Source organism: Bos indicus, chromosome 14, assembly GCF_029378745.1.
Source record: "Bos indicus isolate NIAB-ARS_2022 breed Sahiwal x Tharparkar chromosome 14, NIAB-ARS_B.indTharparkar_mat_pri_1.0, whole genome shotgun sequence".
In the NCBI taxonomy this organism is placed as follows: Eukaryota; Metazoa; Chordata; class Mammalia; order Artiodactyla; family Bovidae; genus Bos; species Bos indicus.
The window spans coordinates 320,398-348,043 of record NC_091773.1 but is presented as its reverse complement, the minus strand read 5'-3'; the positions used below and the strand labels follow the sequence as shown (position 1 = coordinate 348,043).

The window sequence follows — 27,646 nt, the reverse complement described above, 5'->3', positions numbered from 1 at the left end:
TCCTTTTAAAAAGTGTCTGTTTTTGCTTTAATGAAGATATGTTTATCATCTTTGTACAATTAGTATGTTCTATAAATATTTTAAGGACATTATGAAATAGTATTATTTATGTGTAGGTCAAAGAACAAATTAATTCTGTGGATGACCGTGATGACTTAACTCAGTCATCTGAAACAGCTTCTGAGGATGGCGAGTTGCTTTACTATAAGAATTCCATGTTGCTAATTGAAGAACTTGACACAGGGTGTAAAGGTAGGACTGCAGTGTAAATATAAATACAAAGCCTGTTTGTGTATGGTGTAGTAGTAATATATGTCTAGTACTGCTCTAGAGCCAGGGATGTGTTACAGTGCTGGGCATCTCAGAAATAGGTTCTGTATTAAAAGAACATGAACGTGAGTCTATACTCTGCACCACAGGCCTATGATCATTCTCACTCACTGTACCTTCTGTTGACTCTTCTTTCCTGTGCCTTCATCCAAGGTCAGGTTAGCATCACTTTCCTCCTGGAATAACTGAAATAATCTCAGAACTTCTTTCCCTGCCATTCTACCTCCCGGAACCTCAATCCACACGGCAACTATAATGATTATCTATTTTTAAAAATTCAGATCTCATCATGTTACCCTTTTGCTTAAAGCCCAACTGTTACTTCTCTTTGCTTCATGGTTAAAGGTCACGATTGTCTAGCTTCATCTTGTTTTATTTTTTACCCTTCTTTCTACATGAATTTTAGCATCAGGGTGTCAATTTCCTAAAATGTCTGCTGGTCTTACATTTTCATTTTCATTCAGTTCAAAATACTTTGTAATTCTTCTTTTTATTACCTCTTTTATCCAAGGGTTATTTAGATCCATGTGATTTAGTTTCCAAATATTGAGAGTTTTCCAGAGATCCTTCTCTGCTCTTGCTTCTTGTGATTTGATAGGTGCATCCAGAGGGACCCTGGGGCTAGGGCTGATTATTTCCTGCCTTGGAGGCAAGACCTTACTGACTACCCTGTTCATTCTACTGTAAGGAGAAGTTTTTCCAGCCTGGCTCATGAGAATAGATAGAATTCCTGGGACTGAGTGAGCACCAGTCACAGGTTCCTATAGTCTTTTCAGATGGTTTCTCCCTGGTCTCAGGTGGTTTCTCCCAGATGGGCGCTGTTTGTTCCTCTGCTGAGTACCCGAGGGGCTCCTCCTCAGATCTCCAGGGTCCTTTTTCTCTCTGTTCCACTCTCTCCTCTCCGCGGTTCTGATCTGTGATCTCTGCCCACTTTGGTTTCACCAGACTGTCAGCTTCATCACCTCCTGTCAGGGAGTCGACGGCTGACTCAGCTTCCATTCCTTCTCCTCATGTTGGGGCCTGGAAATTCTCTCAAGGCAGTGGGCTGGGGGTTTCCTTAGGCTAACCTCATGTATTTCCAGGATCATTGTCTTTCATTCCCTGAAGTCCTTTGTCATGAAAATCATTGTTTAATGTCGGCGTCGTTTTTGCTCGCTCCACTCAGGAAGGTAAATCAGTAGCTGTTCACTCTGTCTTGGTTAAAAACATACGGCAGCTGGAGACTGTCCACAGGGTTGTTCTTCCTACTGTGCTTACTACTTCCTGCTCATCCTTCATTTCTCAGTATGACATCTCTTCCCCAGGGAAATCTTTCCTGGACCCAATCTATGTCGAGTTCTATTATGTGATCATAGAACTCTCTTTTCTTATAATATCCTTCTGAGTTCATAATTATTTTATTTATCTTTCTCTTCTACTAGACTTGAAGCTAAACAAGAGCCAGGGGAGTCTGTTTCATCTGCAGAGCTTAGAATAATGTCTTCCACATTATAGAGACTTAATTTTTGTTCAATGTGTGGATGTGTGAACGTGAAAGGCACAGTCCTTTATACTCAAAACTTACTCACATAAATTTTTGTTTGTTGTTGTTTTTATCTTTGTTTTCTTCATTATGCAGATTCTGTTAGCTTGTTGAAAATCCAGGATATGATTCTTTCATATGAAAGATTAGTGGAACTTAAAAAAAAGCCACTGTGAACTGCTTAGAGGAAAGATTTAAAAAATGGAAAGTAAGGTTTGTGGGCTACAGAAAGAGCTGTCAGAAACCAAAGAAGTGAAATCACAGTTAGAGCATCAGAAAGTGGAGTGGGAACGAGAGCTCGGCAGCTTGAAGTACTGTACATCTCGCTTTTAGAGAAATATTTGAACTGTTGTTTCCTTTAATACTGCAGAGACATAGACATGTTATAAGGACTAGCTTATCCTCTAGGATTTTACAGAGGAGAAAGTGTTACTAGTATTATGGAGTGTGAAATTCTTGGAAATAATATAGCAGGTTGTTAACAGTGAGTGCTTCTAATAACTTAATGTAAGTTTTTCCAAATCATCATTTTCATGACCGTACAGAAGTCCACCATAATGGAAACTTTATTAATTATTTAGCAATTGACTTTTGGTTGTTTTTCACTTTTCTGTATTATATTTAATATGACAAGAAATGTTTTTCTATAAATTCATTTCTACCTTTCTAATTATTTTGAATACATTTTCTTTAATAATATCGTATCATTTGGTCAAAGTATGAGAACTTAAAAAAGATCTTTGATCTATATTTGAAGTTTATATTACTTTACATTCCCATGCACAGATGTATACAGTAGTCATTTTTCTCAAGACAGAAAAAAAAAATGGATGCAGTTTTATTCTTAACTCTCGGCATGAAAACTGTGAAATTATTAAGTGTTTTTCATTATATTTCCCCCTATTTTACTATTTTAAACATTATGTAGAGGGAATGAAAGTTATTGTAGCAGTGGATAATCTCATGATTTTCTAAGAAGAGCTGTATAAGTTTTGCAGATTGACCTTAAAGCAAGAAGGAGAGCAGAGAAGAAATGCTGATATGTTGTATGAAAAAATTAGGGAGCAGTTAAGAAGAAAAGAAGACCAATATAGTGAAAAAGTTGAAATGAAACAGCAACTTGAACTCACTCTCAGAGAACTAGATATGGAACTGAAGACTGTGAGAAATGATCTGAATCAGGTAGAGCAATCTTTGGTGAAATTTCAAATTTCTGACACTATTTCGTCAATATTATTTATAGTATCCCTTTAATTTAATATGTATTTTTAGGTTTAGAATAAAATTGTTATCTTAAGTATGAACGGTGACATTTAGAGCTTAAGTTATTAATTTCTTGCCATTCTTGACTTCTCATAGATGCTCTGTGTATGTTTTCTGAGTGGAGGAATGGACATAAATCAAGCTGAATCATTAACATAATGGTTGGCATTTTTGATACATTAGGCAAAGTAATATTAATTCCAATCCATGTATTAATTTTGGCTTTCTTATGTTAAAATACAGGCTAACTTGCGTTGACACTGTGAAGAAACTAGTTAAGTGCTTTGTAAAGAAATTTTCCTTCACAATACTATGTCTGCCTATGTTTTTGCTCTGTGATAAATTTAGCAGGCATTTAAATTAAGATCTGAGTTATTCATGTGGGAATAAAGATCCTTGTGCTTAAAAAGGCTACTTCCTTTAAACAGTTTTTTTCATTTTAAATTCTTCTCCTAAGCTTTTAACTTTTTTTTTTTTTTTGTAATGGCATAGGCCCCAAACTTCATATAATGTCTCTCCAGGTTATAGAAGCATGAAATGACACTCAGAAGCAGCTTTCTCGAGAACGGAATGGCAGAATGTTACGGGATGGAATTCTGGCCAATCACCTTGCCAAACAAAAGGAGATAGAAAGGGCTAATAAGGAAATGAACTCTGAGGTATTTTCTGTAGTCATTTTCAAATATGTGTATATGTCTCTGTGTATGTATATATTTTAAAAACCAACACTATACATCATAGAAAGCATAGAGGATTTTGAAAGCCTATATATCTATGTTTTGAGGAGGGAAACATTTTCCATCTGTTGGATAAAGTAATATTTGTAATTCAAATCTGTTTGTCTGCTTCAGATAGGTAGCGACACATGATGGCCTCATCCAAGGAGAGGCCTTTAATATTTTCCATAGGAATTGATCTCAGGGTTTTTGCAACTGTCTTGGGAGAGCCGGCACCCTGACTGTGGTTCAGGCAAGGAAGACCGTGTGTGGTCCACCATCGACTGTGCTACCCGACCGAGTCCCTCTGCTTTGGAGTGAACGTGTCGGTCACTCCATGCACATCATCATCTTCAGTGTCTAAATCGGAGTCCGTTCTTGGCTCTGCTGCCATTTCTTTAACCAATACCCTATCAACGACCTTTTCACGTCATTTACAGGTTTTCAATTTGTAAACACTGTGCCATCAGTTGTTAAAACACTTTTGAACACCTTAAAAAGTTGTTTCTATAGAAAAAACTTATAAAAGTCCCCTTCCCCCTCTAAAGAAAACAAACTTTTGCTACTGACAGTAGATATTCTGGTTGTTGGTAGTGATGTTGTTTCCTCGAAAGATCACTAGGTTACTTTATCACTTCCCTGATGGTAAGCAGGAAACTATAGGCAGTTCAGAGACCACATTTTGGATGTCATTCTTCTACTTGTGAGAAAATGAGCACTCTGATCTGTGAGTGCCCTGTTTCCATACAGGGAATTTTGAAAACAGTGATAGATATGCCATAATATATATTAGTGATGATTATTGTGTTTTTCATTGTATTTCCCCCGTCTTACTATTTTAAACATTATGAAGAGAGGATGAAAGTTATTGCTGTAGCAAATAATCTCATGATTTTCTAAGAAGAGCTCTCTACATTTTACCTTATTTACCATTAGTGTGTGTACCATGAGTGAAATAAGAAGCTTACTTTGTATGTTTGTACTAGAGAAGTAACTGTGGTTTGATGTAAGAGGCCTACTAGAGTCAGAAGACCTGGTGAAAAGCCTGCAGCTTATTTATATTTTTAACTTCTTCCTTTCCAGAATTATAGCTAATGAGTTAATTGATATTTGTAGAAGTGCTTAGTACAGTTATCAAGAGGGATAATTCTTCTAATTGACTGTTAAAATGTTAGAAAGATAGCATAGTCTCAAAAAAGCTTTTTTTTATGAAATTTAGTCTGTTTCAATATATATAGGGCTAAGGCTCTTATTGTGAGGTAGCTGTATAGGTTAGGTATCAGATGCAGTGTTTTTAAAGCTAGCAAGTAGTGTTGTTTATTGAATTATAGTCAATTTACAGTATTGTGTGGTTTCAGGTATTCAGCACAGTGATTCAGTTATATACGTATATGTGTGTGTGTATATATATAGGGCTTCCCTGCTGGCTCATACTGTAGAGAATCCACCTGCAATACAGGAGACCTAGGTTTGATCCTTGGGTTGGGAAGGTCCCCTAGAGAAGGAAATGACTACTCACTCCAGTATTCTTGTCTGGAGAATTCAATGGGCAGAGGAGTCTGATTGGCTACAGTCCATGGGGGTTAAAAAGAGTCAGACATGGCTGAGTGACTAACACACATGCACACTGACACACACACACACACATATTCCTTTTCAGATTTTTCTTGTAGAATATTAAGTGTAGTTCCTTATGTTGACCCTTGTTGGTTATTTTATATATCAGTTCAGTTTCAGTTCAGTCATGTCTGACTCTTTGCGACCCCATGGACTGCAGCACGCCAGACCTCCCTGTCCATCACCAACTCCCAGAGTTGACTCAAACTTATGTCCATTGAGTCTGTGAGGCCATCCAACCATCTCATCCTCTCTCATCCCCTTCTCCTCCCGCCTTCAGTCTTTCCCAGCATCAGGGTCTTTTCAAATGAGTCAGTTCTTCCCATCAGGTGGCCAAAGTATTGGAGTTTCAGCTTTACCATCAGTCCTTCCAATGAACACCCAGGACTGATTTCCTTTAAGATGGACTTGTTGGATCTCCTTGCAGTCCAAGGGACACTCAAGAGTCTTCTCCAACACTAGAGTTCAAAAGGATCAATTCATATATTTCATATATACTAGTGTGTATATGTTAGGAAAAGGCAATGGCAACCCACTCCAGTACTCTTGCCTGGACAATCCATGGACGGAGGAGCCTGGTAGGCTGCAGTCCATGAGGTCGCACAGAGTCAGACACGACTGAAGCGACTTAGCAGCAGCAGCAGTGTGTATATATTATTCCCAACATCCTAATTTCTCCCTTCCCATACCTCCCTTTTGCCTATGGTGACCGTAAGTTTGTTTTCTATGTCTGTGAAGCTCTTTCTGTTTTGTAAATAAGTTCATTTTTAGATTCCACATGTAAGCAGTATGATATGATACTTGTCTTTGACTTACTTTACTTAGTGTGATAATGTCTAGGTCCAACATCCCTGTTGCTACAAATAGCATTTCATTCTTTCTTATGGCGTAGTAGTATTCCATTGTACAAATATACCACATCAGACGCAATTTTTAAGTGTAGTCAGATCTATACATCTTTGGTTTAAGCCTTCCCAAGTTCGTTGTAATTCAAAGAAAAGCCTTTCTGGTTCTGAGCTTCTTGAAAAGTCTCTTGGGGTTTCTTTTTTACTTTCATGGATTCGTTGTCTTCAATTAAATTTTTGAGCTTTTGGATATTTCTGCTTGTATAATGTCTGAGATTTGTATCGAACCTTATGTTTTGCATTTGGAGACACACTTGGTGCAGTCTTTTCATTGTATAAACATAGAGGTTAGTCTTTCATTTTAGAGGAAATCATGAAATGTCACTTTATTGAGTACTAGCTAAAAGTCTCCTTTGTTTCACTTAGGTTTCTGATAGTTGTGAAGAAGCAAAAGACCTGTTGCGCAAAAACCACATGCTGCAGGATGAAATTGCCATGCTAAGACTGGAGATAGATGCAGTGAAAAATCAGTACTGGGAAAAGGAAAAGAAATATTTTGAGGACATTGAAATTGTAAAAGGAAAGAATGATGATCTTCAAAAGGCAATAAAACGGAATGAGGAAACGTTAACAAAGACTGTATCCCAGTATATTAAGTATATTCAGCAAGCTTAATGCTCTGACAGCTAAGAATACAATGCTAAACTCTAAGCTGGAGAACGAAAAAGAAAGCAAATGCAGACTTGAAACGAAAGTGGAATCCTACCGTTCTAGACTGGCTGCTGCCTCACACGATCATGATCAATGTCAGACATCAAAAAGAGACCTGGGACTTGCCTTCCAGAGAGCAAGAGACGACCAGTTACACTTGCATGACAAAATGAAGTCCGATGTGGCTAACCTGAAAGAACAATGAGATGCTTTCCCAGCAACTTTCTAGAGCGGAAAGTAAGTTCAATAACCTAGAAATTAAGCTGCATCACACGAGAGATTCTCTCAGAGAAAAGATTTTGATGTTAGAACGTGTCCAGAGAGACTTAAGCCAAACAGTGTCAAAAGCAGGAAATTGAACACATGTATCAGAACGAACAAGGCAAAGTGAATAAATATATTGGAAAGCAGGAATCCTTAGAGGAGAGATTATCTCAACTCCAGAGTGAAAACATGTTGCTCCGAGAGCAACTGGATGATACACAAAACAGAGCCGACAGTAAAGAGAAGACGGTCATTAGCATCCAAGACCAGTTTCAGCAGATGGTGAGAAAACTTCAGGCCGAACGTGAGAAACAAGGTCTGGTGCTGGAGGAAAGAAACAAGGAGTTAATCAAGGAGTGTAATCATTTAAAAGAGAGAATGTGTCAGTACGAAAATGAGAAAGCAGAAAGAGAAGTGAATATCCAGAAGAAGAAATTCTCAGACTTCCTGAAAGAAAGTTTAAAGCGATTCTTGATTCTGGCTAAATGTTGAATCTAGTTGAACATAAAAAATACATAGGCTGTGAATCTATGGTCTCTAAACCAGCCTAAAAGCACACCTTGTATCCAGCAAATAAAAATTAGACCCAAGAGATGCTTTACTTTGAGTAGAGACATTGTACTGCTTATGAAATGTTAAGAGATTCAGTTCTAAATTATTAATATAGATAGTGTTAGTAATTTACTCTTTCACTATTAGGATAAGGATTTTAATCTTTGTGTTACCACATTTCAGTATCATGATGAAGTGGATAAATGAAATGCTCAAACCTAAAATGAATATTTCAAAAATAAGTTTCAGTTACATGGATTACCTTGACAGTCAATTCCAGGTTTCCCAGATGCTATATTTTATATATTGTACTTTGGTTTCAGTAACTTGTCATACCTTTTGGTCATATTTGTTTTGGTCAAATTTGGGAAAATTTCAGCCTTGAATCATTTTTTCTTATGGCGTCTCAACTCTTTAAAGGCATCTATTTGTTACTGAATCATAATCTGGGACTCAAGTGGTGAGCTTTAGCCAAACTATTCCTGATTTAATCTTCCCATTGCTATTTATGTTATTTACTTAGAGCATTTTTACAAACAATTTGCACATAATTCTCGTTTTAAGGATCAATTAGTATTGTTTGAATACAAGTTTGTCCACTAAAAATAAAGGATGGCAGGATTCGTGAGCAGCAGGAATGGAGTGAGTCAGGGAGAGGGTCGTAGGGGCTGCGGTCTGGAGGCAGGTGGAGGTTAAGATATCGAGGCTCCTTGAAGGCTATGGGAGCAACCTCATTTTTTAAATTTCATTTTTCTTTTATATTGGAATATGTTTGATTTACAATTTTGTGTTAGTTTCAGATGTATAGGGAATTGATTCAGTTATTCATACACATATATCCATTCTTTTTCAGTTCCTTTTCCCAGGTAGGTGACTACAGAATATTGAGTAGAGTTCCCTGTGCTCTCCAGTATGTCCTTACGGTTAGCCAAGGGCAAAGGTGGGGAGGAGGGATAAATTAGGAGTTTGGGATTAATATAGACATACTACTAGATATAAAATAGATAAGCAACAAGGGAATGGCCTCCTTTTTCTGCTGAGGTAGGAATCTATTGGAAAGATCTGAGCACTGGTTGGAATATGTGAAGATCTCTGAGTTAATCAAAGCTTCTAGTAAAAAAGGAAGGGAAAATGTTTCCACAGTGTGGAATTTCCCATCACTTTTCCCACCTACACACTCATTTCTTTCTGGATATGAAGTGGTGAAGCTCTGCAGATTTATTGGGAGGGGCAGGGCGTGGACAGTGGGGCCACATCTGTTGTCTGAGTAACTTAATATCAGGAAGGCTGGAGGGTAGCCCCTTCTGTGTCTGTAACCAAACTCAGTGAGGAGGAAAAAGAAGGTGAGTTGCTGTCTGTGGTGATAATTTTCAAAGTCCATATGTTGGAGTTATCTATTATTAGCATAATGTAATAGTAAAGTGATTTGATAAACTCAGTGACAGAGCATCTTATGAGTCATTTGTGAGACAACTTCAACAAGAACTGGCTGATACCCTCAAAAAGCAGTCTATGGCAGAGGCGTCACTGGAGGTCTTGTCACGTTATCGTGCCAACTTAGAAGTTGAGACACAGGATTTAAAGAAGTTATGTCAACTCACAAGTCAGGTATGTATGAAATTGAATGTGTTGACTGTTTATATGTAGGATAAAGTGTTTTAGGACAGTCGTTTTCATGGACAGCTTTCTTTTGTATTTTCATTGCAAGTAATTTACTACAAATTTATTATCTTTATAATGCACTCATTTCTAAAACTTGACTTTCATTCTGCCATTTGCATTATATATATATTTTTTCTTATATAATTTACCCTTAGGAAAGTTAAGAATTGTGCAGCATTCTTCACTGAAGTTGAGAGACTTTCTTTGAAACAATACTTTTTTTGTGTGATACCTGTATTGCCATGATAAGGCAAGCCAGATAAAATCAGAGGATGTTTAATGGAATGTTTCAGGAAAATATCATTTCTCATCTTTACTTATGTCAATGACTGTAGAGTTTTATGTACATCCAAAATAGAGAATTAAGAAGATAATTTAGATCCTGCCATTGGATTTTTTAAAAAAGCTATTGAAATATAATTCACATATCATATAATTCACCCACTGAAAATGTGTAGTTCACTGTCTCTTAGTGTAGAAAGGTGTCACCTGTGACCAATTTTAGAGCCTTTCCATCACTCCGAAAAGGAAATCCTGCATCCCTTAGCCACCCCTCATGGCCCCCCATCTCCCTCAGCCCCAGGCAAACACCAGTGTAGTATCTGTCTCGGTATTTCATATAAACAGAATCACACAGTGTGTGCTCCTTTGTGATTAGCTTTTTTCATTTGATGTCATGTTTTTGAGTTTCATCCATGTTATAGCATGTTATCAGTTCTTCTATTTCTGTTAATTGTCAAAAAATAAACAGTATGTGGCTAAGCCATTTGTCCATTAACCAGTTCTTGAAGCTTTGGCTTGTTTCTACTTTGAGGCTATTAAAAGTGCTGCTGTGAACACTGATTTACAAGTTTCTGTGTCGACATGCTTTTGTTTTCCTGTGGTTGGATTTTATCCTCAGAGATAACTGGCTTTCACCTTTTCTTGGGCTTTGCTCAGACTGTCCTTTTGGTGTTCAGAGTTTTGTTTTCTCCTGGGTAGTCCTCCATTTATTCGGACCTGGTGCCCAGTCTATTCTCATCCATGGAGCTTTCCTGACTGTCCAGTTCTCTTTGAGCCTTTTCTCTTCAGCCTTTCTCATCTAGTCTGTGAAGAATATTTTAGCCCTTAATTTTACATTGTTGTCCTTTTTTTCATGAGGGAGAATCTTGTCTAAGTATACATTGGTTTAACAGGGAATATTTACTGACATGCACAATACTTGTCTGCATAAATGGAAAATATTTTAGCTTAACAGTTGTTAGGACACAAGTAAGTACTTTTTACCATACCAATAATTTCTTCTTGGAGATACTGGTATAGTAAAACTGTTATTAAGAAACTAAATTCTATTAGTCTAATAGAATAGAATTGTTCAATTAAATGCTCATTTTTCCCACTGACTCTGGAAGAAAAATGTAAATTTTCCTTCTTTCATTATGCAGCCAGAAGTGGGATTTACAGATTTCTAGCCTTTCACCACCTGTGAGGTTCTGGAGTTGGCTTCTCTGATATTCATAGCTTGTAACCTTAATTTTCTCATCTGAGTACTTGCTAGACATTAACAGTTCCTGGGAATGAATTGATTCAGAACTTTGATTTAGCAGTATGGTAATATTTCCATTTCAGTGACTTCACCCTTCCTCTGATGGTCATGTAAGTTCTGTGCCACTCCATCCAGGAGGTGCTATTTGCATATTAACCCGTGGTCATTGTCCACTGAGTAGTACAGAGAGGAAGTAAATTACAAATTATTATAGTGGAGAACACTGCTAGCTGGTTAGTGGACTCAGTGAACATTTTTGAAGTACTGGATGCATATGTTCTGGGCCTCATGCTCCTCCTTAATGCCACTTGCAATGGTATGGAGAGTGATTTCAGTGTGACTTGTGTTGAAGACGACTTCTGTTGGCATGACATCTGCCTGATATATCAAATTGTTTTGCAGATAAAATGCAACGACTGTAATAATGTCAATTACAAACAGTTCTTATTCTATGCCACTTCATCTTCTAAATAGTTTATGTATGTGGTTAGTCACTCAGTCGTGTCCAATTCTTTGTGACCTCATGAACAGTAGCACACCAGGCTCCTCTGTCCATGGGATTCTCCAGCCAAGAATGCTGGAGCAGGTTTCCTTCTGGCAATACTGGAGCCATTTCCTTTTCTAAAGTACAGTATGTAAACTCCGCAATATAATCTTCCAAACATCCCACTGAGGTTGATGCTACCATTATCTCCATTTTATGGATGGAGAAACTGAGATACAGAAAGATTAAGTGATTTGCTCCAGGACACACAGCTCAGAACTGATGGAACTGTGACACAGGCCCACGCATTCTGGCTCCTGTGTAGCTACTGCCTCTCACACTAGGTTGTCATCAATAGCAGTGTTAGCTCTCGTAACTACTGGAAGATCTGTGGTCATTTACATATGTGGATATTTAAAGTGATGGCCGATGTGGAGCCTGGATTAAAAAAAAAATTGTTTACCATAAGGTAGTTTTCTGTCTTTCCTCATTTGAGTAGTTTATAAATTTATATGTTTATTTGAGAAAATCTGATTTAAAGCATGGATGATGTTGTGTTTGAGTGCTGGAGGAGAGGTCAGTAACCTGCAGAGGGCAGACAGGAAATATTTTCACTTTGTGGACTGTAAGGTGTCTGTTGCAACAACTCATCTCTGCTGTATGGCAGGAAAGCAGCTGTTAACAATATGCAGACAAAAGAGACAAAAACCAATGATGGCGGATTTACTAGGTTATTAGTAGTTAAAACAGTTGTTTTTTCTTTTTTTTCTAGTTGCAAGAAGCACAGGATCAACTTACAGAGGCTGTGAGATGTGCTGAGAAAACACAGGATCACGTCCAAAAGTACGATTTAAAGCAGCATAGAAAATAAGTATAAAGCAGATAAACAGTATAATATGAGAATAGATCAATAGTGATAATAAGCACATGATCGTGAAGCTGTGTAACATTTCAGCTTTGAGCTGTTTTGAGATGCATAATTTCCCCCCATTATTTCCATATTTTGCACATTATCCACAAGTGAAAAATTAAAGTTTTAATTGCTCAGTCATGTCTAACTCTTTGCAACCCCATGGACTCTAGCCTTCCAGGCTCCTTTGTCCATTGAATTCTCCAGGCAAGAATCCTGGAGTGGGTTGCCATTCTCTTCTCCAGGGGATCTTCCTGACTCAGGGATCGAACTTGGGTCTCCTGCATTGCCAGCAGATTCTTTACCATCTGAGCCACCAGGGAAGGTGATTAGTCACAAATAGAAAAACAGTACAGTTGCCAAATCATCTACTTTTCAAAATTCTAAGAACCTATGTAATTGAACCTGAAGATGTTTATTCAAAAACAGTGTGATATTTTAAAAATCTATGTGAAGGAATGCCGTGACAGTCCAAGGGTTAAAACTATGCCTCCCAAGGCAGAGGGTGAGGGTTTGATCCCTGGTTGGGAAGCTAGGACCCCACATGCCTCACAGCCAAAAAACCAAAACATAAAACAGAAGCAATATTGCAGTCAATTCAATAAAGACTTCAAAAATGGTCTACGTCCAAAAAAAATCTTAAAAAAAACCTATGTGTGAGAATAATTATTTTAAAATCTGCATTTTAGGCTTGAAATTGAAAATGCTGAGTTACAAACTACAGTCAAAAAGCAAGCGGGCAAAATTGAACAGCTTCAGAAAAACCTGTTAAGGACAAAATTGGTAAGTCAACCTCTTAATTTCTGTCATACTGAGAAAGGATTTTAATTTTTTTACTAGTAATATATAAGAATATGTTGGACACTGTGAAAAGTCTCATTGATTAGCTTATTGTATTTTTATTGATACTGCTTGCTACTAGTACTGTGAATCCTCTATAGAAGAAATCAACTGAATTCATAAAATTAATGATTTTTATAGTAAGATTTTAATTTAAAAAATTGTGACAGTCCAAAAGCAATATTTTATACAGACCACATTTTGTTCATTCATCTGTCAATGAAATTCCACCTTCTGACTATTGTTACTACTGCTGCTTTGAACATTGGTACACAAACATCTATTTGAGTCCAGAAATTTGAGTAATGATTTGATTGAGAATTTTGAGTTTCTTTTGTAATCCAGATCTTTCTGTGATATTTTTGAGAATGAATCATTTCAAATATTGTAGTTTGTTCTCTTCGTTAAGAATGAATACTATATCTGTATAGAACCATTTTTCTGAACGACTGTATTTTTCATTTGTTGGTTTTTTTTTTTTTAAGAGATGGGGGTTGCATGGGAATTTTTCAAAGATTATTTTAGTAAGGTGTGACTTAACAAAACCTGGAATATCTTAAACCATTGATGAAAATGATTTTTGAGCATCTCTAGAAAGTAAAATGTAAATATAGGCAGTCTTTAAAAATCTTTCATTAACATTTAGTATTTTATGTGTAAAAGTCTCTATTTTTAACCAATAAAAGTTGGCAATTTAAATTCCAGAAAAATGATGAAATGGAAAATCATTTTAAGTTGTTTTAAGAAAAGTCATCAATTTTGAAATCTGTTATTGGCATCAATCTGGTTTAAAAACTGTGTTTACTATAAATTCATATTAACTTGTGAATTCATGAGAAATCATATTTTTAAGAAAGAATAAGTCTCTCTAGGTATTTAAAACTAATTTTCTTAAATTGTTTTTTTCTAAGTCTGAGGATGACAAGGAACAATTAAAGAAATACATTGAATTAAAACAATCTCTGGAAAATAGCTTGGACCAAGAAAAGAAGAAAAACAGTGAGTTAGAAAAAGAGATCACTCGGTAAGATTTTAATATTTCTGATAATCTCAACGATGAATAAAAGTATAATTTTACTTTATTTAAAACCTTAGACACAAATTCATTTTTTATGTGTCTTTTCATAATTAAACACATTATCCTATTTCAAAGTTTACTGTGGAATATCAGCACAATCTGAAATGTTTTTGAGTGCAGCAGTGTTATACTTATCTGTAATGATTTCTAAAACAGTAACAACCGTGCCTCTGCATGTAGTAATGTCACTCTCTTCCTCATCATCTATGCTGAATTTTTACTTCTGCAAAGTTTCTTTGTTCTTTTTGGTAATCTTGCCTTCTTTTAATTGTGTTCCTTCCCTTCATCATTTGAGTAATTTATTATCTAAAAACCTACCTGTGCTATTGTTGAACAACATTAAAAAGTATCTTGATTTGGCTTATATTTTCTTTTTGCCCCAAAATTTTAGTTATAAAATGTACATACAAAAATCTTTGTGTAACTTAAAGAATAATAAAATTAGTGACCATGTTTTGATCAGTAAGATAAAAAACTGCTTCTGTTTTTTTGCTGAGTATAGTTAATCCTCATCATCTACAGATTCAGCCAACCCAAGATGACAAGTATTCAGGGAAAAAAATTTGAGAAAGTTCCAAAAAGCAAAACTTGGAGTGGTCTCAAGCTGGCAACTATGTCCATAATATTTATATTTATATTATGTATTTATAACTATTAATATTTAATGTATAAACACATTAATTATGTATTTATAACTATTAGTATAAATTAGTATTTATATTATGTATTTATAACTATTTACAAAGCGTTTACATTATATTAGATAATGTAAGTGGTCTAGGGATGACTGAAAGTATAGGGAAGATGTGCTTAGGGAGACTTGAGCATCTGTGGATTTTGTATCCATGGAGTGTTGGGGGATTTTTGAACCAGTCCTCTGTGGATGCCAAGGGATGATTATACAAAGGGTTCTTCTCTGATTCTCATTAATATTTTTCTCTTTTAATTTTCTCTACATTGCTTTGCATTTTGTTAACAATGTGCTGGGCAAGATTTCTACATCTCTTAAAACAGTCTTGAAGGGACTGGTACACTCTATCTCTCTTCTGATTTCCTTTCTTCTAAAACTCTCAGCCTGGGTTATTTCCCACTTAAGTCAGGCTCCAAAGATTTTTCTTTCTTTCTTTCTTTTTTCAATTTTGAGTGAGAATCTTGTTGGTTTTTTTGTATCTACTTTCTTTTCTTTTTGTAGAGGCTGTGGTCAGTAGGAACAAACGTATCTTGTGTCTTTTCAAAAAACATTCATATATCATATCTCTTCATCTTTAGCTTGAATACTGATCTCTGGTTTATAACTAATATTTAATAATAAATTAATATTTCACACTAGCATGCTAAATATTGACATTAACTTATTTATAAGAACACATATATTACATATATCACACACAGTATATTTAAATGTGATAAAATTTTTCTTCATACTATTTATCTAAGATTAGAATTTAGTTATTATGCTTTCAAGGAATATTAAATTTGAACAATGAGAAAGGATTATAATTTATAGATTTGTTTGTTTTATCTGAGAAAACATATATCTGTTTAATTATTAAATATCTGCTCTTAAAGAACTTACTTATTCTATACATTTCTACAGATTTAAGAAACCCTTAAAAATGACAAGAAGGAAGTTAAATGAATATAAAAATGGAGAGCTTAGTTTCCATGGAGATTTAAAAGCCAATCAAACTGAAATGGATATTCAAATTAATATGCTAAAACATAAGGTAATTTTTAATCAGTTTTAGAACCCCCAAATCACTTAATTTGGGGAAATATAAATCATTCCATGCTTTGAACAGTGAAACACAGATTTGTCTATTAATTTTTTAGGTTGGACACCAGTAAAAAAGACAGCTTTTCCCTATATCATTTTGAGATAAAAAGGGCACATTCTTGACTCTCTCTGTCTTGAACCCTGGCTGGTGATCTGAAGCTGAGCAGCACAGCATTAATGACCCCAAAGCATCCGTTGTTTTTGGTGACAGGTTTGTTGAAATCTAATGAACATACCATGCAGTTCATTCATTTAAACTGTACAGTTCAGTAACTTTATTGTGTTTAAAGAGTTACACAGGCATTACCACGTTAGAACATTTTCATCACCATCCAAAGAAATCACCCTGGGCCAGTTTCCCCTTCCTGACCTTCCCAGCCTGAGGGAACCATGACTCCACTCCCTGACTGTGTAGATGTCCCTTTCTGGACATTTCGTGTCAGTGGAATCACACAATATGGGATCCTTTGTGACTGCCTTCTTTCATTTAGCATAGTATTTTCAAGGTACATCTAACATGCATCAGTATTTCCTTGCTTTTATTGCTCAGTAGTATTCTCTTGTATGGGTGTACCACATTTTACTTGTCCATTCATCATCTGATGGGCCTTTGGGGTTGCTTCTACTTTTTGGCTAATGTCAGTAATGTTGCTGTGAACATTTATGTCTAAGTTTGGTGTGAACGTGTTTTGTCACTTCTTTTGGGAATATAGTTGGGAATAGAATTGCTGTATTACACAGCAACTCTAACCTTTTGAGGACCTGCCATACTGTTTCCCAGCACGGCTGCATCATTTTATGTTTGTATCCAAAGTATGTAAAACATTCTCATTTCTATACATTCCTGTCAACACTAGTCATTACCTGTCTCTGTGAGTATAGCCATCCTAGCAAGTATGAAGTGGCATCTCGTGGTGTTTGATTTCTCTCTCTGAGGAGAGGACAATGAAGATTGAGTTCTAGATTAGTAACTACTCAAAGCTACCCATCTTTTAGAATTTCAGTACATTGAGATGAGGTCAAAAGTCTGATTTTGGTAATTAAACTATTTCTAGTTATTTCTCATAGTTCAAATCATATGTCTCATTGCTTACTAGTCTTCATTGCTTTCAAACTTGAGCAGAAATTCTAAGGAGTCACACCTGCCTATTTGTAAGAAATTGTCATTGAAGGGAACCCTGGAAAAACTTCTTCCTGAATAGTTCTTAAGTCTTTCTTCTAGTTATTCGCTTCTTCTCATCAACATTGTCATTAAAAATCTCACCCTTTATTATATTCCAGTTTATAGGAGATCAGTTTCTACCTGCATTTAAGTTATGCTTTTATTTTCTCTTTTCCAAAAATCCATTTTTCTGTTTTTTCCTAATCAGCTTTAAGTTTAGTGGCTTCAATAAACAACAGTGGTTTCGTTCAAAATCTACACTTGGGAAAAGGTGGCCAGGATGGCTGGCTTCTCCTCGCCTCGGCTTCAGGTGGGGCAGCTCGAGGGCTGGGGGCTGGAATCGGGTGAAGGTGTGTTCATGCCCATGTCTGATAGTTGGTGTCTGTGGTCGGCTGGACTTTGGTGAAGGCAGACAAGTGAAACACCTACCCTGAACACCTGGGCTCTCTTTGCAGCCTGGGCTTCCTCGCAACATGGAGCCTGGTTCCCAGGTTGAGAGCCAGGCAGAAGCTCTGCTGCCTTGTCTAACCTCGCTTTGTAGTTCACACAGCATCATTTTCATCATCTTCTGTTCAATAGGAGCAAGTCACTTATACTTGGCCTATATTCTACCTTTTTTACAGAATAAAGTTTTTAAAACTAATGGGTACATTCAAAAACTAGCACAGTTACTCACTGGCCACAATTTTTTATATTCCTTCCAATGAAAAATACCCTTTTCCCCACCCATTCCCTCACAAGTCTCAGTTGTTAACAGTGTCAGGCTCAGGCTCAAGTAGAGGTCTTACTATCTTCATCAGGTACAGATGGCACATGGGGATGAGGTTTCTGGGTGTGATTTCTAAAGTGTGACCCTGTGAGCACAACCCTCTCAGTACTAAGACTTGAGAACTAAAGGGACAAGCTATCTGCCACCCACACCCCCACCATTCTGCTGAATGACTGGACTCTCCCGTTCAGAAACGGGAAACGGGAGGCAGCGTAGTCCATAGCAGCTCTGAGGTCCAGTTTGGTGCTGCCAGCTCTTTGATGAGGACTTGGTCCTGCCCGTAGGAGTGCTTCTCCTTTGCTCTGCCCTCTGAGCTCTGTGTGCTGTCCTTTTCATAAGAAATGACCTCTGTCTGTAGCTGAGTCATGTTTCTTAAGCCAGCTTCCTCTTTGTTGAACTTCTAAGAAAATCCCAAATGGCTATTCTCATTTGTATTCCTTGGTCTCTGTTAGGCCAAGCACTGTTTTTTTTTTTTGCTGCCAAGGTTCTCTTTAAAGCTTTTACTGTCCTGAAAATTGGCTTGGGGTTCACATCATTGGAAAGGCTACCCTCACAAATCTTTTTTTAAGAGAAGCTCTGCACCTTGGGCTTCTTGTGAAGCTTTGTAGGATGATGCCTTTTAAATTCGTATGCCCTTAAGATCTTTAAAGGAATTTGAGGCACCACCTTAAGTCTTTCCAGGGTCTTAATGAAGGGTTTCACAGGCTTCACCTTTAGACCATGTTTTCCTGGCAGCACCCTAGATTTGATCTTAGCCCAGAAGCTGTTTCTTTCTTTTAGCATCATGTGACCACCGGACATGTGGAGATGCTGTAAAGGAGATAACAGATATTGAACCCAAATATAATTGAGCCTGGTTCCTTTCTATTTAATAGCCCCCCCTTTTTTTGATAGCTTATCCCTCTCATTGATGTTACTTTCACCTGATTCGTAGCAAGAGTCTCCTTTCCCCTGTGTTTCAGTGTTGTTTTCTTCTCTTGCCTAGAAGCTGTCACCAACAGCCTCTTTAAGGGCCATCAGGATTCAATTTACAATGTCATGAAGCCCTTTGGGTTTTAATTTCTTTCTCTGCATCCATTCAGATCTCACCTACCTCCAGGTTGAAAGGCATTCTCACATCTTTTAGTTCTTTTTTAACGGCATTTTTAATATCAGTATCTGTGCCAGATATTTATTGCCAGCAAATTGTATAATAAACCACGTCAAAGCCTAGTGGCTCAAAACAGCATTTACTTTGTTCACAAATTTGTGTTGGGGCAAGGCTCAGTGAGTCAGACCAGCACGTTTCTTTTCCAGTCAGCATCAGCTGGGATGTCGTGAAGGTGGGAACCAGAGTCATCTGCAGATTAGTTCATGCACATGTCTGGCAGTTGGAGCTGGCTTTTGGATGGGACATTAGTTGGGGGTGGTCAGTGGGGGCACTGACAAGGTGCTCAGCATGTGGTCTGGGCTTCTTCGCAGCGTAGTGACAGATGCTAAGGGTGGGCTTTCCCACAGAGCAAAAGTCAGTTTCCCCAGACTCCATCCAGTAGAAATCAGTTACTGAGGCCAGCATATATTTAAGGGGAGGGCATTTCAGAGAAATGTGTCAAAGAATTTGTAGACAGTTTCAATACCACCACATCCACTCACCTCGACTTACCAAGTAATCATTCTGTCTAAAGGAAAGTTCTTTGCAACTCGGTGTCACTGAAATTCCCGCAAATTTTGTTTGTTGTTTTGTTTGGTATGTTCTGTTCTGTTAAAAGTAACAAATGGTTACAAAAATGAGGCATTTTTGTTGTTGTTGTTGTTGTTGTTCAGAAAAATGTGTGGATCATCTCACTAAGCTATTAGGAGATGGGATTTCGTTAACCTTTTGAATTATTTTTCTTTGGAATGCAGTTCAAATTAGCAAAAACTATTCATAGTTCATTGAGTTAGACAAGGCTGTGGTCCTAGTGTGATTAGATTGACTAGTTTTCTGTGAGTATGGTTTCAGTGTGTCTGCCCTCTGATGCCCTCTTGCAACACCTACCGTCTTACTTGGGTTTCTCTTACCTTGGGCGTGGGGTATCTCTTCACGGCTGCTCCAGCAAAGCGCAGCCAATGCTCCTTACCTTGGACGAGGGGTATCTCCTCACCGCCGCCCTTCCGACATTCAATGTGGGATAGCTCCTCTAGGCCCTCCAGTGCCCGTGCAGCCACGGTGTGGCGTTGGTCCTCCCAGCCACTGCCCCTGGCCTCGGGCGTGGGGTTGCTCCTCCTGGCTGCCGCCCCTGTCCTCGGGCGTGGGGTAACTCCTCTCGTCACCGCCCTGACCTCGGACGCTGGGTATCTCCTCTCGGCCGTCCTTCCTGTGGTCATGTATGGATGTGAGAGTTGGACTGTGAAGAAGGCTGAGCGCTGAAGAATTGATGCTTTTGAACTGTGGTGTTGGAGAAGACTCTTGAGAGTCCCTTGGACTGCAAGGAGATCCAACCAGTCCATTCTGAAGGAGATCAGCCCTGGGATTTCTTTGGAAGGAATGATGCTCAAGCTGAAACTCCAGTACTTTGGCCACCCCATGAGAAGAGTTGACTCATTGGAAAAGACTCTGATGCTGGGAGGGATTGGGGGCAGGAGGAGAAGGGGACGACAGAGGATGAGATGGCTGGATGGCATCACTGACTCAATGGACATGAGTCTGAGTGAATTCCAGGAGTTGGTGATGGACAGGGAGGCCTGGCGTGCTGCAATTCATGGAGTCGCAAAGAGTTGGACACGACTGAGCGACTGATCTGATCTGATTCATAGTTCAGAAAAATACATGGGATTAGAATCCATATTTATAAGATTTATTAATGAGAGTCTTATTTTCACAATCTTCTTTTGGGAAGCGTTTATTAACTCAGCCCTAGATAACTCAATACAGTATCCCTCAAACTTCTTTAAAACATGGGGCATTAAGATGGGGGGAAGGAGTAAGAGACATTCTACTAAGAGGTGACTGACTTGTAGTGATTTTATGGAGAAAAAATAGAAAAGAGTGTAAAATCAAGTGCAAATGTTGTATGACAAAGATGATGACAGTGAAGAATATATTTTGTGACTCTTGGTGGTTTGAACTTCTTTCTTGATTCTCTGAGTAATCCCTGGTCCTATATTCTACAATACAGATACCATCGTATCTATTTGGTCCTGGGTTTGAGTTAGGCTGTGCTCAGTCCACTTGCCTCATTACCAAACAGTATTGTTTTATTCTTGCAGATTGACGATCTTACAGCAGAGCTGGAAAGTGCGTCTTCAAAAGATCTGCACCTGGATGCAAAAAATCAAGTTCTTCGAGAGGAGTTACTATCTATGAAAGGAATGCAAAAGAAATGTGAAAAACTGGAGAAGAATAAAAAGAAGTTGGCGCAAGAAGTAGTGCACCTCAGAAGTCATATAGAAATGAATATGATAGAACACAGTGAAGTAGAGCAGTATAAACGGGAGATTGAAGAAAGGGCGAGACAGGATCTTGTAGAGAAATTAAAGTAAGTCAGCCTATTTTTGCAGGCTCATTTGTTCATCTGTCATGTGCTTGAATGCACCTCATTGTAAATTAGGTTTTGGATCTATACAGCTTCTGTGTTTCCTCTACTTGCCTGGAGCAGTTGGTTTGGTAGTTTTCTGGAAGGAAGGGGGCACTTGTTTCTCCCTTTAGATATTTCCGTTTCCATCACAGTTATCACCAAATTGACCTATCAGAATGATTCTCACTAGAGAATCCTTTCATTTATAAGACCAAGTGGTATAAAACAACACTACTAGGAGGAAAAGAAAATGTTGTGGTTTAGAACTGGTACCATCCTCTTGAATTATGTTTAAGTTGTCTTGTTGGATTTTTAAAATTTTAAGTTGATCCTCTTGTTCTTTGAATTATCAGATTATATAAGCACCACTATAACAATAATTCCACTTTAATTTTATAATTCACATTTAATTCACTTCACATTGACAATAATTGTTTTAAACTTCTGCTCTTTTTTTTTTTTTAACCTTTAAAATTGCTTTCTGAATCACTGACTCAAAGGGAGCAAATACCATTTTCCAGGTGAATGATTATTTTTAAAATGTTATCTTTTAAAATTTGCCTTAGATACAAGCAGCATCTCAGGAGAATTTAGAGCAGTTAAAAGAGAAGAATAATGCTTCCATAAGAATTCAGATGGAACTCAGAATTAAAGACTTGGAATCTGAACTCTCCAAGGTGAAAACTTTGCAAGAAGATTCTCAAAAAGCAGAGTTGGAAAAATATAAGCAACTCTACCTAGTAGAACTAGAAGTTAGAAAGTCATTGGAAGGTAAACCAGACAAGTAAGTCAAAACACAGAATCACAGAAAGTAAATTTAGTTCATTAATTTGTCTCTAAAGCCTAATTTTTATAGAGCACAGTTCATGAGATTAGTAGGAAGTAAAAGCTAACTAGATGGTCACTGCTAGAGGGTGGCCTAAGACAAACTATTAACACGATGTCCTTTTAAGTTTTACCATAGAGTCGGAAACGACTGAGGTGGCTTAGCAGCAGCAGCACACTGCATAAAGGCATGCTTGTGAAACTGGGGGCAATTAACACAGGAGTGAAAGACGGGATAATTCACAGAGTGTCTAGAAGTAGTATGGTGATCTGACTGAGGGAGCGGGTGTGGAGGATGGAAAGGGCAGATGGCACCTCCAGTGCCTAGTCCGGGTTTCCCCACTGTCTGAAAGCAGAGCATTTCTAGGAAGCCTTTCATAAGCCCAAACAGCATACAGCAAAGAAGCAGGTACCCGAGGGCACGTTCTGCTACTTGAAGTCTAAAATGAATATGCACAAGTGAAACACAGGTGCTCCCATATAGGGTTCAGGGTTGTGGTGACTTGACGCTGAGTTGTGGGATGTGGCTTCCAGGGAAGGAGCTCAGTGGGGCCAGTCTCCCTGCTTGGGGAGCGCGATGCCTCTCACTGTAAAATGTACATGGAAACTTTTTATATGAAATCAAAAAGTCTCTTCAAAAAAAATTTGTTTTTGTTTTTTGATTATCAAAAACAGATGCTGACATAGGCCTTTCCTAGAAGTGAAGTAACATAAAGTAAACTTTGGAAAAGTAGGGGATACTTGTAATTGTTCCTGGGGCTGTTTTAGCTCTTTTCAATCACCCATTGACTTTCTTGTCCTCCCCTCTAGATTGTGACTCTAGATGATTCCTCAGAGCCAAAACTTAATTTCTCTGAGGTCATGAGTGAAACGAGTATGTATACAAGGGTGGTGAAAGCAAATGCTTGAAAGTGGCTTTGTAGGATGTGGTGTTTCTTTATCCCTGAACTGTTTCCTGGAGGCACGTGTGTCCCAGAGGGCAGCAGGTGTCACTGTGAGGCCACCTCCCTTTCTCCCTGATGCCCTTTCTCTCCTCTCCCAACTGTGACTTGTTACTTGAGGAGCCCTAGACACATGTGTACTTCTTTAGAACAAGGTTACAGCTATCATTGTTTACAGGAGGTCTGCTCTGTGTTTTCAGTGTTCAAACAGTTTATTGGGAATTCCATTTACTATATGGCAACTTTAAAAATGCAAATCATTAAGTTGATGTTTTCCATCTTCCCCAGGACTCATGAGAGGCTGGCAGTGATCAGCACCAAACTTGAGGTGGAGAAAGAGCAGAACAGATCTTTACTCGGCATTCTTAGCTCGAGGCCAGTGCCGGAGCCCCCTTGTGTTGGAAATTTCAATAATCCTTTAGTGCTCAATGGAAATCTTACTCCAAGACCAAATGTAGGCTTTTCTACCTCAATTCCACGCCCTTCAAATAACAGCATGGAGACTTACTTGACCTAGGTTAGTTCTATTATCTTTTTTGCACTGGGTTTCAGATTTTTGATATGAATGATCCTTGTTTTTAATTTGGTGAACTTCTGAGTTGTTTATTTGACTTAATGCACACTAAGTAAAAGCTATAATTAACTGTTAATAAAGGAGACAGAAATTTTATGATTTTTTTTTGTTTCAACATTTCTGTTTTCCAGCCCTTGCTGAGCTAGCAACTCAGCATTTAGCTTATATTGGAAATGGCCTTTATCTTTTGTTAACAAAGGTTCATTTTGTGAGCCATCTATCATGTGTTTCTCAACTTCTCAGTCTGGTCACCTGCCGGGTATTTCGGCCACATAAAATCATTACTCAAAATCTGAATTTCATTTTCTTTGTGAGCAAGAGCACTTGCTATGTCTTTTGGCAATTTCTGACAATGTATGATTAGATCACAGAGGTTTTTTTCAGTTTTCTGCTTCCAATTTTAAGTGTCTAAGTCTCTTAAATCCAGTATATTTTTGTTCAACCCTTAGGAATTCAGATTTTATCTCTTTACTAAAATTAACTTCATTATAGGCTCTTTTCAACTCTGAAAATTTGCAAAATTCTTTGTAAAAATGAGTACTATTTCCACTGAGTTCTTGCAGTCTAATGTCTTACCCTGGTTCTTTACATTCCTGTTCTTGGGGCCTAAAATAACAAGTGAGGTTACCATTGGCACTTGATTTTTTTCTTAGAGTCCTTTGATTACAGCTCTAAGGCCCTTTTCTCAAAGAGATTCTTATTTGTGTCTTGGGTTCCTCCAAAAAGGTCTTTGTAGCTTTGATGTATTGATAATCTGACAACTCTTTAAGGGTTTCTTTTTTCTCCCAAGAGGCTTTTAACTTTCTGCACAGTGTACTGCCAGTCATTTCATCTTTTTCTATTTGTGGACAGAAGCACCTCTCCCCCACCCCGCCCGCCACCAGCCCCCACCCCGGGAAAATTCCAGAATAATTACTCTCTAGTAAGGCAGTTATGCTTATAGATTGTCAAGGCACGTATTGAAAAATCAGGCTATAGGGACTGCAGTGGAGGAAGGTGATGAGGCCAAAAAGAGAAAAGGCTGAGGCCAGCAGGTGCCAGAGACAGGAGCTGGGCCCAGAACAGACGGTGGGTCCAGATGAAATGGATTCCTGGCAGAGCAGGTTGAGAAAAAAAGTCCATGAAAAGTTAGAGCTCAAGATTTCCTGGTCCCCCAGGACTTCCTGCTGTACAGCATCTGGCCCTGACACCCAAAGCTTAATTCCAGAATCAGGCAGGGCTGGTCCATCTCCAGATCTTATTCCAGCCCTGCTACAGCCAGACCCTCCCCTCAGCATTACAGGTAGCCCCGTGGCACCTGTGTAGGAATTAGAAACAGACACTCCTTCCAGGATGCTGTCCTGCTTCAAGATGGTTGTAGTGAAAGGCGCTCAGTTGTATCTGACTCTTTGCAACCCCGTGGTCTATACAGTCCACGGAATTCTCCTGGCCAAAATACTGGAGTGGGTGGCCTTTCCCTTCTCCAGGGGATCTTCCCAACCCAGGGATGGAACCCAGGTCTCCTAAATTGCAGGCAGATTCTTTATCAGCTGAGTCACAAGGGAACCCCAAGATAATAGCAATAAATGCATAAATCCACAATGAGTATGATGTAGCTGGTGCCCACCAAATTCATGCCGCCCACAACCTGTATGATCAGACCCAGTGGCCTGTGTTCCCTGCCTCCTGCAGTGGGAAGTCCTTCTCCAGAGCCCCTTTGTGCTTCTAACTCCTTACTCTAGAACGTTGCTAAAAATAGGTGTTGCTTTCCTTCTGAGAAAGTCTCCAGTTCTTCATCTGCTGACCCCCTTCCTCCAGCCCCTGCCACTATTACTACTTGAGATAGAAGGTAAATCCCCAAGGTCCTGAGTGTCCACGCTGCTGCTAAGTCACTTCAGTCGTGTCTGACTCTGTGCGACCCCAGAGACGGCAGCCCACCAGGCTCCCCCGTCCCTGGGATTCTCCAGGCAAGAACACTGGAGTGGGTTGCCATTTCCTTCTCCAGTGCATGAAAGTGGAAAGTGAAAGTGAAGTCGCTCAGTCGTGTCCGACTCTTAGCGACCCCATGGCCTGCAGCCTTCCAGGCTCCTCCTTCCATGGGATTTTCCAGGCAAGAGTACTGGAGTGGGGTGCCATTGCCTTCTCCCGTGAGTGTCCATAGAAGCCCAAAATATTTAAAGGAGATAGTTAAACTGACATAGGAAATTGAGAAGAATTTGTTTTTGCTCATGAGGAGGAAGTTAAAGCGCTTGAGCTTCATGAGGAACTGAGCTTCATGAGGCCTGGGTCCCCATCCCAGGTGCACATTTTAGCTGAGACAGGTTATCACTGACATTTAACTCTGGGCTTTTGGGATGTCATTGTAAGATAAGTGAATTGAACTAGATGATCATGAGGGCTGCTTTTACATTTGCCTATCTATAGCTATCCTGTGATCATGGGTTAGTGACCAGAATGAAGTAACAGTTAGAAACTTGGAAAAAGGTTCATTGCTCTTCTGAGATGACATGACTTGAGAGAGATTGCTTCCTTGGGATGAATGAATTTTATCATACTACCAAGAATCAGATAAGAAGCCTAACATGTTGCTGGTTTCACATCAAAGTCAAGCTTTGATGTGAAGTATCCTTACAAGCTGCTTCTGGCTTGTAAGGATACAGATGATGACTGCAATATGCATGAGCACTGAAGGTCTTAGGACAAGTCCATTTTTCCATTAAGGAAGTTTCCTTCTATTTCGAGTCTGTCATGAATGAGTGTTGACCTTTATCAAATGTGTTTTCTGCATCCACAGAAAGATCATGTGGCTTTCTTCTTAAATCTGTTAATTTCATGAATTACATTGATAGATCTTCTAATATTTAACTATCCTTGTACTATTTTGGAATCATTCTTTTTAAATACACCATTGGACTGGGTTTGCTTATATTTTATTTAGAATATTTCCATCTATGTTTATAAACAATGTTTTAAGCACAAAAGAGAAATTTTTAGTCCATTTAACTGGAAATTACAGTGGTCATTCCACCTATGTTTATAAGCAAGAGTGATTTTTAAATTTCTCTTTTTGTGCTGATCTTGTCTGGTTTTGGTGTCACAACTAAATAAGTCTTGTAAAATAATTGTGTAACTTTGCTTCTTTTCTGTTCTCTGAAATGGTTTATATAAGATGAAGATTAACTGTCCTTTGAAGTTTTATTAAACAAACCTCTGAAAATATCAGAGTGAACTCTCACTTGGTCAGGATGATGTCTGGATACCCTGGACAAACTTTCCAGTAAAACAACTATGCATGCTAGAGTAAATTTTTTAAAATTATGTAACTGAATTGCGGAGGTGGCAGAAAAAGAAAAAAAAAAAATCAAAAGAGTGAGGAAAGCAGGAATTTAGAAAAAGCAAAAAGCCGTATTTTTCCCTCGGGGCATCTCTCAAATTTAAATTTCAGTTTTGATACTTGACTGTAATGCAGGAGGTTAGGTGACAAACCATCACAGAGTTTAGTAGAAGGCCTCTCTGTAAAGCTGAGCCTGCAAAATCCTAAGTCCTGTGTGTCAGGGTAAAGTAGAAATAAATGCACATCACGCAAGTGGCCAGTAAGGAAACTTGCTTATCTTGACCTTGTTTCTGAATGGAGAGAGGGGGAGACGACTTCCCCGAGAATTTAAAACCAGTCTTTATTGGGGCACAACACTGCCTGGAGTGAAGAATATATTTTCTAGTGTTCTTTGCAACATGCCATGTATGTTCTGTCCAGTGAAATCTAA

The 27,646-nt window shown here is 38.3% G+C and overlaps 2 protein-coding genes across 2 annotated transcripts in view; both read left to right on the top strand.

Annotated features, from left to right (window-relative positions):
- The window catches only part of LOC139186993 (uncharacterized), a 60,877-nt gene extending 53,623 nt beyond the window's left edge, over window positions 1–7,254 (top strand). Inside the window, exons 18-20 of the mRNA XM_070802994.1 lie at window positions 117–3,034; window positions 3,637–3,774; window positions 6,720–7,254. The gene's annotated coding sequence lies outside the window, so the exon portion shown is untranslated. The remainder of the gene's footprint in view (window positions 1–116; window positions 3,035–3,636; window positions 3,775–6,719) is intronic.
- On the top strand, window positions 230–27,285 carry LOC139186842 (ankyrin repeat domain-containing protein 26-like). Its single transcript, XM_070802194.1, has 8 exons — window positions 230–252; window positions 12,264–12,334; window positions 13,091–13,184; window positions 14,153–14,265; window positions 15,917–16,046; window positions 21,256–21,524; window positions 22,130–22,347; window positions 23,618–27,285. Exons 5-7 carry the CDS (start codon window positions 15,936–15,938, stop codon window positions 22,155–22,157), a joined length of 408 nt encoding a protein of 135 aa, XP_070658295.1. The 5' UTR covers window positions 230–252; window positions 12,264–12,334; window positions 13,091–13,184; window positions 14,153–14,265; window positions 15,917–15,935; the 3' UTR covers window positions 22,158–22,347; window positions 23,618–27,285.
- Window positions 27,286–27,646: the final 361 nt, after the last annotated feature.